At 43.0% G+C, this 14,352-nt stretch overlaps 2 protein-coding genes across 2 annotated transcripts in view; one reads left to right on the forward strand and one right to left on the reverse strand.

The window, feature by feature from the left end:
* Nucleotides 1–243: 243 nt before the first annotated feature.
* Nucleotides 244–12,929, reverse strand: LOC125972233 (NADPH oxidase 4). Its single transcript, XM_049725813.1, has 18 exons — nt 12,245–12,929; nt 12,074–12,169; nt 9,746–9,856; nt 9,580–9,664; nt 8,485–8,582; nt 7,517–7,544; nt 7,356–7,428; nt 6,394–6,474; nt 5,978–6,137; nt 4,416–4,580; nt 4,253–4,315; nt 3,396–3,456; nt 2,797–2,878; nt 2,233–2,352; nt 2,026–2,134; nt 1,604–1,672; nt 1,326–1,426; nt 244–1,253 (listed from the first exon to the last, which is right to left on the reverse strand). The coding sequence occupies exons 1-18, from the start codon at nt 12,299–12,301 to the stop codon at nt 1,133–1,135; spliced, it is 1,680 nt and encodes a 559-aa protein (XP_049581770.1). The 5' UTR covers nt 12,302–12,929; the 3' UTR covers nt 244–1,132.
* Nucleotides 12,930–13,502: 573 nt separating this feature from the next.
* Nucleotides 13,503–14,352, forward strand: part of naalad2 (N-acetylated alpha-linked acidic dipeptidase 2) — a 29,946-nt gene continuing 29,096 nt past the window's right edge. Inside the window, exon 1 of the mRNA XM_049725772.2 lies at nt 13,503–13,763. Within this exon, the coding sequence (XP_049581729.1) occupies nt 13,640–13,763 (124 nt within the window). The 5' untranslated portion in view covers nt 13,503–13,639. The remainder of the gene's footprint in view (nt 13,764–14,352) is intronic.

A 14,352-nucleotide genomic window follows, 5' to 3' on the forward strand; every position in this document is an offset into this window, starting at 1 on the left:
GAGGAATTCATGAAAACGCACGCATGGAGAGAACAACCAAACACCTGAGCTGAGATTCGGCCCTCAAAACTAAAATACGATAAAACAAAATAATGTAAATGAAGACAAGAAGTACTGTAATTTGCCCACTTGTGCATCTACAATGGTGCCTTGAAATATGAATTTGAGGGACACCGCTTGTAACTGAAAACACTCTTATGTCACATCATCTTTACCTATTGAAATGAATGGTAATGCCATTAATCCAGTCCACCCTCCGATGATTTAATGCTTCAATTCAAATTCATGCTGCTGATCCTTCTGACGTGAGAGTAGAGTCATACAAACAATGAACTTGGCTCATAGTCACATTGTCACTTTTCTAAGCGCTGCAACGATATTAAACTTTTTTTGCAGAGGACTCAATTTCCATCACTTAAAGGTTTCAAAAACTGCACCTCTCTATATTAATTAAATTAAACTAAGGTCTTTCTTTGGACAGTTTTTGGTTGTTTTAAATTCATGTGTATTTATCTCTATATTTAGTTAACAGTAAACTTGAACTGAGAAAAGTAATTAGCATCCTGAAGCCTCTTTTTTGAAGAATTCTTCACTTTTTGAAAAAGAGCTACTTAATGTAAAGTGAGTTGAATTGAGTTCACAGTCACCATGTATCTGTAACATGCGGCAACTTTGTGCTTGCAGGTCATCACAAAGAAATTAGACAAATGGCGGCTTGGCTCTTAAAAAAACTCGTAAAGTCAGATTACTCTTATCTCAAGGGACCACTGTGTAAAAAAAAGAAAAGAAATAATAATTTTTAAAAAAATTGTGGCCAGTCAATCCCTCCATAATACAAATAAAGCGCTAAATCCATTAGCAGCTTCCAAAATGAAGCACATTAGGTTGTGAGAGGTGATGTTCACAATTCCCGATGAACTTTAGCCATTGATCCCATTCTGGGCTCCTCTGTAGAACATCATTTTAGACTGAGACCCTTTCACCAGGGATAAAAAGTAGAGTAAAGGTCCAAGGTTCAAGTCCCCTTTTTGTCAGTCTCTTTTAGAGTGGCTATATTACATGTAGCCTATAAAATTCCCAATGCTGAGTGACTGAATCCACTGTAGCTACTGCTTGCCTTGCTGAAGCCCAATCAGCTGAAGGACTCCTTGTTAAATTCAAAAGTAGTTCCAGGAAATTGAGGCGAGTTACACAGTCTGTGAAGAGTCCTGGAGATGCCTTTGGGTCCACAACAGAATACCCCCACTCGCTTACTGTAAAGTCACACAAAAAAAAAATGGACAAATGTTTTAACCTAGCTGAAAGTAATCATTCTTCATACTCACTGCTTATTGGTCCGTCCAATGTCATGTAACAGTAACTTCCACTTGGGTCGGCCCACGAGCAGCCGTGACGCAAGTGGACGGTATTTCTCCTCACTTAAGCACTTGAGAGGCAAAAACAATATGAATAGAAAGAAGTGAGTTTACCCTTCATTTGAGCAAAGCACACACTGCAGAATATTGTCCTCATACCGCCATAGGAACGGAACCTGAGAATCCCGGTCCTTACAGGCCAGAAAGATAGTGTGGCTGTGTTTTGTGTTTACCTGTGGATCACATACCTGCAAGTTGTCGGACTGACTGACGTACAGCTTCAAGTTAAAGTAGTCAGGTCTGTTTTCATGCCATAACTAGATGACAAAAAAAAGTACATTTTCATGTTAATCTGGCAAATGGTTTTACTTCTTTTACTATGTTAACTACCAACCACATGGTGGCAGCACTACCATTTCTTTCAATGCAGTACATACTTGCGTGAGGTATACTCAAATGGTAATTAGTACCTTATGCATTGATGAAGAAGGTAGCGAGCCTTTAAAACCTGGGAAACTTTCAGTGACATTTTAGACATCTTGGGACAAGTGGCTAATCTAATCTCTCACTATTGGAACGGGCTGTCTTGAAGTCATTTGAAATAACATACAATCATTTTAATGCAAATAGTGGACCAAACATGTTTATAACAAAGTGAGTGTGATCCAACCTTGTGATGTAGGGCACACAGTAGCTCAGCGAACCAGTAAAAGGACTGGAGCTCCCTGCAGACCCACACAAAGTATAACCTCTTCAACCTGAGCCCCATCCAGCCGTCACTGGGGCCACAATGAGGAGGAGAGACAGGCAGAACCATTCTAATGACAGCTGAAACCAATTTCCACCAGTCATGTGACGTACAGTGGGAAGCACTCACAGCAGAGCGTGCAGGACGCAGGCGAACGGCGTGACCCCTATTCCGCCCGCTACACAAAGGCTGACGTCGTAGTTGAACACTTCCTCTGAAGGACTTCCAAACGGACCATCCACATAAAGCCTGAACATACACACGGGCACAACATAGATGCACAGCACAAATTAAAGCACACACAGACACAATTAATTGGACTTCCTATTTAGGGTTAAATACACATGCTCTGATAAACATCCTGCATCTGAAATCCCGTGTGTGTTTGTCTGTGTGTAAGCATGTGTGTGGCAATGGATTTAGGGCAATGAATAAAATTGTCGTCAAAATACACCAATGGCTACTGTATCAGAAATGTTCAACTGTACTGTCACAAGACTCTCATTCCCTTTCTATGTCCGCCTCTCACACACTCAGAATAGGAAGAGCACAGTGTCAGAGGGTCAGGACCTCTCACCCCACTGTGGTTTTAAGCTTGCATGAGAATTCATCAGCCCAATCGCGTGGGGGTGGGGTGGAGGGGGGTGTCTCGCAATCTCAATCGCTCTCCATGTCTTTCACATGCACACATACTTGGGGTATGTCCTTTGATGCACCACAGGGAGGATGTCCATGTCTCTCCTAATGTCAGGAAGTAACAGCTGTGTGAAGCGTTCTGAGAATGAAAGGAAAATAGTTATTTTGGCCCCCAAATAAACAGCAAAATATTATTGAAATGGAACACAACACATACAAAAACAAAGCTGTAATATTTGATTGAAGAAGCATTATGGGTTTATTTTACGTATCTTTACATTTCTAGTGTTATCATGCGTTACTGTCACGCGTCATCGTTGCCGATTTAATAGCCAACGCAAACAAACTGACTTCCCCTCTTGTATTCTCAAAGCGAGTGTGTGTGGAAAAAAAACAAGTTTGCATTTGTCACAGTCTCCCAAAGAAAACAGCCTCCTCCTGCTTGGATCTTCTCTTATGTACTGGATGTAAAAAGAACACATTTATCTACTTCAGATAATTAGCAGCCATAATACACACACATACACACAAATATCTTTTTTTTTTTTTTAATGGAGATATTGTAGATTCTTCACATAAAAAAAAAAAAAAAAAAAAAAAAAAAAAAAAAAGAGAAGCCATCTCAAAAACGTGCACGTGTGTGAGCATATACTCACCAGTCCAGTCTCCCACGACCCGGAGATGGACAGCAAACGTTTCTTTGTTCTGTGTGGGACACTGCAAAAGTTACACAGTAGACAGTGAATCACAAAGCAAAAACACACACACACACACACACACACACACACACACACACACACACACACACACACACACACACACACACACACACACACACACACACACACACACACACACACACACACACACACACACACACACACACACACAGTGCAGACTGAGACGACTCCGTTGCTGGAGAGTACTATAAAAGACAAATAAAAAACATGTGCGATACCTTTCCAAAGCAACACGTTTTTCCATTAATTCTGCTGAATTTTACACACGCACACGCACACGCACACGTACACGCACACGCACACACACACAGTGCAGACTGAGACAACTCCGTTGCTGGAGAGTACTATAAAAGACAAATAAAAAACATGTGCGATACCTTTCCAAAGCAACATGTTTTTCCATTAATTCTGCTGAATTTTACACACACACACACACACACGCAGTCTGGGGGTCAGTCTGCTCTCTGTCAGAGTAATTCTACACTGGTCATGCACGGTGTGTGTGTGTGTGTGTGTGTGTGTGTGTGTGTGTGTGTGTGTGTGTGCGGGGGGGGGGGGGGGTGCATATGTGTGTGTGTTCCCAGGAAAATTATGTGTGGCTAAATCACAAGTCGCTGCAGTTAATCAAGTGAGTTCAAGTAGCAGAGGGGGCAAAGAAGTACATGTTTTTCAAAATAAGACAATGATGACATAACATGGGTATGCACTTGTGTGTTTTAAATGTTAAATGTCTGGATTGTGTTAGACGAAACTGTAGTTGCGTGCGCTCTCACCACCGTTAGCGTGAAGGGATGGTTCTCAAATGACGAGACGTTGGGACAGTTGAGAACGATATACTGTGAGGGAATGGAAGCAGGTTAAATTGTGGGACCAAAAAAATGCCATTAAATGAATACAAGATCATTAATTTGGGATGCAACCATACATACAACTTACCTGCCCTGGACGAGCTTTAAAGTTCTTCTTAAGCATTCGTAACTCAATGACATCACAGGGATGCCTGATGACTGTCACTATGGTAACCGGGTCACTACTTCGGATATAGCGGTACAGGCGCTCCGCACAGTAGAGACACAGAGGACCTGACACCCACAGCCATGTCTATTTGAGCACACACACACAGACACGCACACACACGTTAATTAACCATAAAGCCTTTCATCATAACTGAAAATGGATGGACTTGTGTTACTGAGGGTCAATCTAAATACTATGTATCTTTATATTTTATTAGAAAAACACTTCAAAAGGCAAAAAAGGCTAAGGAACTTCTTTTTTTTTTTTTTACATTCCGCCATTCACACGCATTCCTACACCAATGAGAGGCTGCTGCCATGGCACTGCCAGGTCCCCTGGAGCAATTCAGAGTTCAGTGTCTTGCTCAAGGACACTTTGACATGGTCCCCAGGGTTGAGGATTGAAACAACAACCTTAGAGTTGAGAGACAACCACTCACTCTACCACTGACCCACCACACCCATTACCATGTAACTTTAAAAAGGCCTATCGCGCTTAAGATGTGAAGATACAGTATTGTGTCACCACATACATTACGATTTTACGAGTTGTGTTGGTTGGAATTAGAATTGTAGATTGTTGTGACCAATCCAGCCGCCGTCGAAAAACACCCAGTCCCAATGGGAACATGGATCATTGGCCGCCCTCTCCCCTCCCTTACGGACATTTACACTACCCGCTGCCTCAGCAGGGCTAAGGCCATCTCAGCGGACAGCTCCCACCCTGGCTCTGCCCTGTTAGACCTGTTGCCCTCTGAAAGACGCTACAGGCAAATGAAGACCAGGACAAACAGACTCAAAAACAGTTTCTTTCCCAAGCCATAGCCGCCCTCAACTCCAGCCGACACTGATGACACTTTCCTCCTGCACTACTACCGCACTTTGTCCGCACTACTGTTTCCGATTATTCATCTACTTTTCTATTATTCGTTTACTTGACTATGTTACTTGTATCTACCTCTCATGCACTGGATGGAGGTCTCCAATTTCATTGTACTATGTAGAATGACAATAAAGGTTATCTGATTCTGATATGTTTAAACAATGTGTGTGCTGTTACCTATTCTCTTTTGGCGTGTACCTGTTGCAACTTAATTGCTAACAGCTCCTCAAAAGCCTGAGGAGGGTTTCAGGGGGGGTTTATGGCGCTGCCTTGTAGCTTAACGACCATGTGCAAACACATAATCACACACAGGAGGAAGTACATTCACAAGCACAGACCTTGATGTGAAAGAAAGGATGACTGCACCTCCCTAAAAGCACCACACCTCTAATAAAAAGGACCCACTCCCTCAACACTTGCTGAACAAAATTCAATTCACACGCTCACTGTGACATAAATGCCCATATGCACCACATGGTAGCATCACACACACACGCACGCACGCACGCACGCACGCACGCACGCGCGCGCACACGCGCACACACACACACACACACACACACACACGCACACACGCACACACGCACACATACGCACACCTGTGGGCAGTGTGACTGGAAGTGAGCCTCTGCCTTGCATCGCATTTCCTCTTCCTCACGTTTATCCAGATCCTCCCATTGTTGCTCGGGGCTGCTGTGGTTGGCTCGTAAGCACCCGGGGGGATGGGCCTCGATGTTAGTCTGATATTTTAGTGCTCCTCTTTTGAAGATGGAAATAATTGATGATCAATTCATGTCGGTTTCTACACTTTGAGTGTGAAAACAAAGATATGCAGGTCCTGGTTTGCAAGTCAGCAGCGCATGCACAAGTCAGCAGCACACGCTGATGACTTGCATGTATGAAAAGCTAAGAATGGCAAACTTAGTAAAGATTGTAAGATTTGTCTGATTTAATGTTCACTGACAGTCATACTTTCTTTGATTAAGAAACTGAACAGAGCCCAACCAATACGTACCCGACCATGTGCACCATGAGAATGATATAGAATATGATGAAGAGGTTGTGTGTATACCAGAAAATCTCATAGTTGTATATTCTGGAAGAAAAAAAAAAAAAAAGGTCAACATATTAGTCGTGTATTTACAAGTAAATCTTTGAAATATGAGGGGTGTATTGAAAGATAGCTGTTTTTTCTGCAGGGAACAAAAGGGAGAATGAGGGACAAAGAACCAAAAAGAGCAAAGACAGCAAAAGAAGAAAGCGAGATGAGTTTGTTTCCCGAGTAGACTCCCAGCTCGGAGCCTGACTAAGCAAGACATCAGAGGACAATATTAGAGGGGTCATTACACACAACGACCCCCACGGCCCATAAACACCACACACAATGGACATTGCCAACTCTCCAGTCAACACTTTGAAATTGACTTCTTTAGAAGAGTGGACCCTTGGTTGTTTATTAAAATGGTCTACAACAAGCATCCATTGTGTTTCACTCTAGGTCAGCATTTCAAAAATATTTCTTTTTTACTGGATTGAGCATTTTACATTTGTAATCATATTTCTATCAAGTACAAAAACAAAATACACGAAAGACAAAGGATGTCTATATGCAGTATTCAAAAGGGTTCTGTGGCATCATCCTACAAATCGGTTCACCTCTCAAAATTCTTATCTCTATCCTTGAGGCGTCTGGAAATTCCTCTTAAGCTCTCTTCATTATCTAAAGGCATAAAAGAGCAGACACGCAGAGCGAGTGACCCACTGTGACCTGAGTAATGACAGCACTATGAGTGAAACACTTAGTAGTGATTTGCTCTGTAACAGAACGCTGTTCTGTTTTGAACACGCAGCCACAGCGCGAGTCATCAGCGACAGCGCAACAGAGACAGAGTGGAGACAGACCAGCAAGCACAGACACACTGTTAACATTGGATTTGGAAAGTTTTAAGTACAAAAATGGCTGTAATGATCACCTACCGTACGCAGTAGGAGGAGGACGTGAACATCAAGAAAAGGATGACGACCAACAGAACACCAGTGATTCCCGGAACTGAAAGTTAATCGGACAGCCAATCAGTGCCAACGATCCCCGTTAATACACAATTAATGTGCATGACTAAAACATTGTGTTGTCTTACCTGTGGTCAGAATGATTAGCGTTGGATCCTAGGCAGACAGCAACAGTCAAAATATGAACTTGTCATTAAATTGTGCCTCATTTGCCAACAGTTCTTAACAACAAATATGTTCTTTGAGAAATGATTGAATTCTACAATCACCAAAACAATACCACACTTAGAGTAAAACACAACGGTGGGAATGGCTGGCTCAGTTGAACCTTAAGACATTAGACAAAGTAGAAAAAAAAGTCACAAACATCTAGTGCAACATCTGAAATTTATTTAGGGTTAATCAGAGCCATTTTAAATGGTGGCAGGTGTGTGCTGATGAGCGTCTGACTGTGACTCGTTTATTCTGAACACAGCTAGATCCCAGTTACAGATAACGGGCTGTGAATGCTTACGCACCCAAATTATTTTACTTGTTTATTTTTCATTTTGCGTGTGAAAAGATTGGAATAATAATAACAATTATTATTATTATTATCATTGTCATTATTATCCATCCATCCATCTTCTATATCGATTGTCCCCACAGGTGTCGCGGGCGTGCTGGAGCCTATCCCAGCAGTCATTGGGCAGTCGGCGGGGTACACCCTGAACCGGTTGCCAGCTGATCGCAGGGCATACAGAGACGAACAACCACCCGCACTCGCACTCAGACCGAGGGGCAATTTGGAGTGCTCAATCAGCCTGCCAAGCATGATTTTGGGGAGGAAACCGGAGTGCCCGGAGAAAACCCACACGGACACGGGGAGAACATGCAAACTCCACACAGGAGGGGCCGAAGGTGGAATCGAACCCGCACCCTCCTAACTGTGAAGTGGACATGCTAACCAGTGCGCATTGTTATTATTATTATTATTTATTTATTTATTTAATATTATTATTTTATACAATTTGCAGGTCAGGTTAATTGTGGGAAAAAATTTGAAATGATTCATGTTGGTCTGGCTATTTTTATATCACAAAATGTTCATTCTCACCTCTCCTTTGTAACGAGCAAAATTAAGAGCTGGAAAGTCTTCTGAGTAGCTGCGACTGAAGTTGATAACATTCACGAGGTGAGCAGAGACATGAACAACTAGAACAAGAAGATTATGCAATAATGTTTGAGAAAATATAAGCCAAACACATATACACACATCTGAAGGCCCGAATGAAATGAAAACACACACAAATTTCTTTGTCCAATCATCAGAAAATCAGCAGAATGTCTTCCTGACTCAATCCCAAGCAGACACACACACTCCTTGACATCATAGGCTAGCCACGCAGGCATTTAACAGCTGATGGTGTTAGAGGGCGTAATCATGAGACACAAGGGTCCTTTTTCTCACACACATCCTCTCCCACTCCCACAACCCCCCCCCAACACTCTTTTCTTTCCTCAATGTGTGGCTCCTCACTCAGATTTTAACACCCCCCTTCCTTTCTTATTGTCTTTTGTCTCACAACTGGAATTTCTCTATTAGAACGCAAAAACTTTGCCTTGGGGAGATTGTGTGTTTGTAGGCATGCATGTGTGTGTGTCATGAATGAAGTGCAAAAAAAGGTGACAGATAGAGATGATGTCATGTTGAATCGCAGATGTCTGTCCTTGCAGATCCTTCTTTCGTGTCTATTGTTTCAAAATGATAGTCTTCCAAGAGACAAATTGTGGCTCCTTCACCTTGAGGAAAAACCCTGTTCACAATGCCATGAGCATCCAACAGTTCCCGGCTGAAAAGGACATTTGCATGCTGGAACAACCTCCCGACTCATCCGACTTGGCTTGTACTACCGTTGCGTCCCTGGTTTTACCAGTGGAAAGACTGAAAAGTGATTAAAAATAGAGTAAGGAAAACTAGTTAATAGTGTTTAGGTGAAAGCAACCAATAAAGCTATAAGGAGCTCTGGTGATGTCATGGAAGAAGACTCCCAAGAACACACAGACTGAAAAGTGAGAACACACGCCCCACCAGCTGGAGGGACAGACAGCTGGTACTGCAGGAATGCTGATACGGCATGGATCCACTTATGTACTCACACACACAGAATAAGAGTTTTAATAGCTTTGCTTTTGTATTTTTTTTTTTTACCAGAGAAGATGCAGATGGCAACCCCGCAGGCCACATGGAAGGTTTTGCTCTTGTCCAGTAGTCGTCGGGTCTTTCTGCTTGATACCTTGAAGAAAGAAAAATATTCCAAAATTTTGAAAGCGGACTCTTATGAAAAGGGCGTGACATACAGTAAAACACTTCCTACCATGTGTGTTCCTCTGACAAAGGTAAGAAGTGTGCGACACATGGGCAACAACACCAAGCTGCAGTTTAGGTTCAGCACGGATGCAGAGGCCCTGCTGATGCAAAGTCCGAGCTGGAGGAAAACACACACACACACATTTTTTATACTGTATGCTTGTGGATCCATTGAAAAGTTTGTTACTCTTGCTTAGCCGTCTTCAACTTGACTTCAAGGTCAAAGCTGAACTGAAACCTATCGCATCGCACTTTGGCGAGAGAGGTACGCCCTGGATAGGTTGCTCTAAAACATTGTACTTATTTGTGGAACGGTGGGTTAAAACGGAGTTCTTAGAGAACACACAAGCACAGGGAGAACATGCAAAGGGTTCACACAAAAACATCAAGGCCTAGTTTTGAACCCAGAATCTTTGATAGCGAGGCAAATATTCTTGAGGGAAAAAAAATACAAAACACCATTGTTTAGCTGTTAGTTTTGTAGAATGGCAACATGCCTGATACATGAAATTGAAGTTCTATAAGTGACATTATAAATGGCAATTTAAAAATCTGAATACACTGCTAGATAATAGCAATACTATAGTGAACATTTAAAACACAGTAAGCGTGACGCTCTGCTAAGGCCTAACTTTTAGTGATTTACAATGTCAAAATAATTAATGTGTGACAGATGAATAAAACAGCAAAGCTAGTGCTGCCTAAAGAATGTGTCACATTTGTGACTTGTGACTGATTTTTATTGCCGTCTTTGTATTTATTGCAACGATACATCCGATGCTGGTTGGCTGTGCTATGGCCTCATGGTGAGTTGTCAGACCTGGCCATTGCATAAGAAAGGCCTAGAAAATAGTTGATGGTGTTTTCTTTCAAGGGGAAGTCACAATGGCCCTGAAAGGTTGGTTGTCTGTCTCAAACTCTAGCACCACCGTGAATATTTGCTGGGTCAAATGGAAAGTTTAGCACCAATCAGTGGCCGCACCACATGGATTGTGTGAAACGGAGGATCGCCCGAGCAGGGTGAAAGCTGTGCTGTTTGCCTCAAGTAGCACGTGAGGGTTGTCATCTGTGTAATCTCATCCAGCCCCTGATCGGTAATTAGGGCTGTTTGATGCCAACCGTCGGCTGCGCTTTGGCATCCGTTTTGAATCAGCCTGCACATTTAATGCTATTCTCAGAGCACTGCTGGTGCCGTCTTTTCTAATTAGAGCCGGCAGATGACAAAACGATTGAAGTGGATCATGCAGGTAGGCAGATCTGAAAAAGAAATTTTGCAATGAACAGCTTGGAAAAAAGTGAAGATGGTCCTGAGTTAATACTGCTGAGCTATCGTGCTTTTTTTCATGCTTTGTAGACCTCTTGCAAAGGGAGAAAAACAGCTGATGAAAAAAACTCAAAGGAAATACGGTAAGGACTCATATACACACACACACACCACACACACACACACACACACACACACACACATTAACACACTCAAACACACTGCATGCAGGTAAATCAGAAAAGTGATTAGGAAGTTATAACTCAACTTCTTTCAATGTTAGCGCATTGAATCTCTGGTTTGTGTGCACACGCGCACACGCACACATGCACACACACACACACACACACACACGCACGCACACACACACACACACACACACACACACACACACACACACACACACACACACACACACACACACACAGAAGCTTAAGCCCTCTGTCAAGGCATTCAGGCAAAGCCAGCAGCATGCCCACACTTGCCCCTCATTCCCCCATGCTTCCCACCGGTCAGGCTGCACATGAATAGTTCACACATGCTGCTTTTCCACCTTTAAAAAAAATCCTGCATGGATTTCCATTTGAATTTTAATTATTGTTTTTCTTTTCCTTCTTTCCGCTGACCTGACCTGACCTGACCTGACACTGTCACTGGTAATTTGGCGTATGCAACAAAAACATAGACAGACACACTGTCAGGAACTTGTGACAACAATTACAACAACGATCACATGGCCCTTGCAAGCATCAAATTCCTACCTCAGTTTGTATGTGTGTGTCCACTGTCCAAGGTAACTGCGCCTTTACTTCGTGCTCACACACAAACGCAAAGTGCATATAACACTGATGGACTCATTCGTGCTGCAAGCGTGACACGCAACAAACCACCACAAATGATGCCCCAAAATGTGAATGGGATGGGTTGTGATGTAAAATTATCATTAAATGTAAACAGTGTGTGGGCAGTGTTACTTCTTAATATGAATGTTCTAGGTTGTCTTAGAAACATGGATAATTGACAAGTGATGACTGAGGTAGCTGAGGTCAAGGGTGCGTGCGGGCTGCTTACCCCAAGCATCTTGTACAGGTAGTGATACTGGTGTCCACTGGAGTACATCAGGAAGGTTTTGACAAAGAGCCAGCTGTTAGCTCCCAACCACATCATCTACACGTACACAAATGCAATCCAATACTTAACTATAGTCACTACATTGGAAAAAGTTGACAAAGCCGCCCCTACCAGGACCAAGTGTTTTCCTCCCTCGTTGGCGAGCCAGCTCCGCGCTGACACAACCATGATGTCTCCGACCTTCTCGTCAAAGTGCCCGTAACTGTGTGTATGTATGTGCGTGCCTGCGTGCGTGCGTGCGTGTGGCTGAGAGCGCTCCAGCCAGCCATCCAGCCAGCCAGCCAGCCAGCGAGCTCTTTCCCTCGACCTAAGTTGACGGGTATCTATGTACTACTTGAGAGTGAGAGAGGGAGAGACAGAAAACGCCGACCATCATTAGTGTCACTACTTGATGGCCATAAGAGGGCGCCGTCCACCCGCTCAAGTCAATATTCTACAAGTACTAGTGCAGTGGTTCTCAAATGGGGGTCAAACTGGGTACTTGTGTTCCTGGGAGTATTTGATGAAACCCCGGGTGGTACACCCCGGGTGACGTATATTTAAAAACTTCAATCAATGCTTGATCACAGTAGTTGGCTCCAACAATGACCAACATCCTCAGTGAAGCACAAGACATTCAATAAGTGAAGATACAATCGGATGTAAATATCCAAATCAGGTGACCTGTGAGCGAATTATCTTTTTTTTATGTATAAATCAAAAGATATTCAGGGTTATCAGTAAACAATTACCTAACAATATCATTAAGTTAAAAATCAAAAGATATTCAGGGTTATCAGTAAACAATTACCTAACAATATCAACAAATTAAAAATAAAATACAGAATTACCCCATCATCGTGTTGGCAGGTTGAAAGAGAGGGGGGGGGGGGGGGGGTCCCTCAATAGCTATGCAGTATATAAACAACACATTGGGGAATGAGAGTTACTGCCCCGCATTCCTGCAAGCACACAGATCCCCCTCTCGCTTTCACGGTCCAGTCCATGACATAAAAGACCACCTCCACTGCCGCTACACAGCTGGGGTGGCTCAAGCGTGTTATTCGGGTCTGGAAGAAACACAACTTCAATAATCGTATACATTACAGAAAAGTTGTGATTTATGTCTACTACTGTTGAATGGGCACCTTTTGTCAATTTAGATTCAAAGTTAACAGAGCTATTTGGAATTATTGTGACTGCATACATTTGCAATTACTTTGGTGAGATGTTACACGAAAGTCCTACCCCGGGGACTGATCCAACGGCCCCGCAACTGGCTGGTGAGCAAAAAAGTTGATGTCAAGCCTTGGTTGTGCGTAAAATCAATATACTTGTGCTGACTCGAGTCTCTCTAACTTGTTGAAACGATCACGAACAATGCTGGCAAAGCCTATAGGAGAGAAAAAAAATCAAGCGCGAACCTCGTTCGCTGTGTTCATGGGATTTTTTGTATGTGACGAAAAACTGGACTGTCATCGCCACACCTCTTCATTTGTTCAAATTGGATTCGAGCATTGACCGCGGATGTATTGTCGGAAGCTTGTGCACGGTGCAGCATGGGACAACATGACAAAACGTTGTAGATCCATTCGCTGTATCTGGTGGATTTCGGCCGTGGCAGCTTTGTTTTGTTTGGGTTTTATCGTAGGTGAGTCACGCGAACACAGATTTAAAAAAAAAAAAAAAAAGTCAGATGTGCAATCGCTGTGCGCAAGTAATTTTGAACTCATATTGTAAGGGGCGCGCGTGCTATTTAGACGTTTTATGGACAAAACGGGACATTTTTGCTTATGTGGATGGATATAGAATCACTACCTGAAATTGCAGGGGAAGAGAGGAGCGTGTACGCACTTTGACCTCTTTAATACATTTCACAATTGTCCCGTCTATCACACGGTTTATGAAACTTTCGAGTTTGTGGAGAAGTTTTATGACCCTTCCTTCACGAGGCTTCGGGCTGTGGCTCAAGTGAGAGGCGGGCTCGTCGTCTTCCTCCTGGCGGATTCCCAAATCACCCCTTGGATGCCAACCAGTATGCCATCTCCCTCAAGTACGCACACAGCATTGCGGAGATCGCGCAAACATACGAGACGTCTTTTGGTAAGCCACACGTCAGTTAAAAAGTCCTCCAAATCATATTTTGTTATGACTAGGTTGTTTTCCTTATTTTTCCCCCAGACTCGTTTTCAGCGGTTGAAAATTTTACGATTGCAGCAAGGGAGTTCCACGAGCCCCTA

The sequence above is a fragment of the Syngnathus scovelli genome, chromosome 7, assembly GCF_024217435.2.
Source record: "Syngnathus scovelli strain Florida chromosome 7, RoL_Ssco_1.2, whole genome shotgun sequence".
NCBI classification, from domain to species: Eukaryota; Metazoa; Chordata; class Actinopteri; order Syngnathiformes; family Syngnathidae; genus Syngnathus; species Syngnathus scovelli.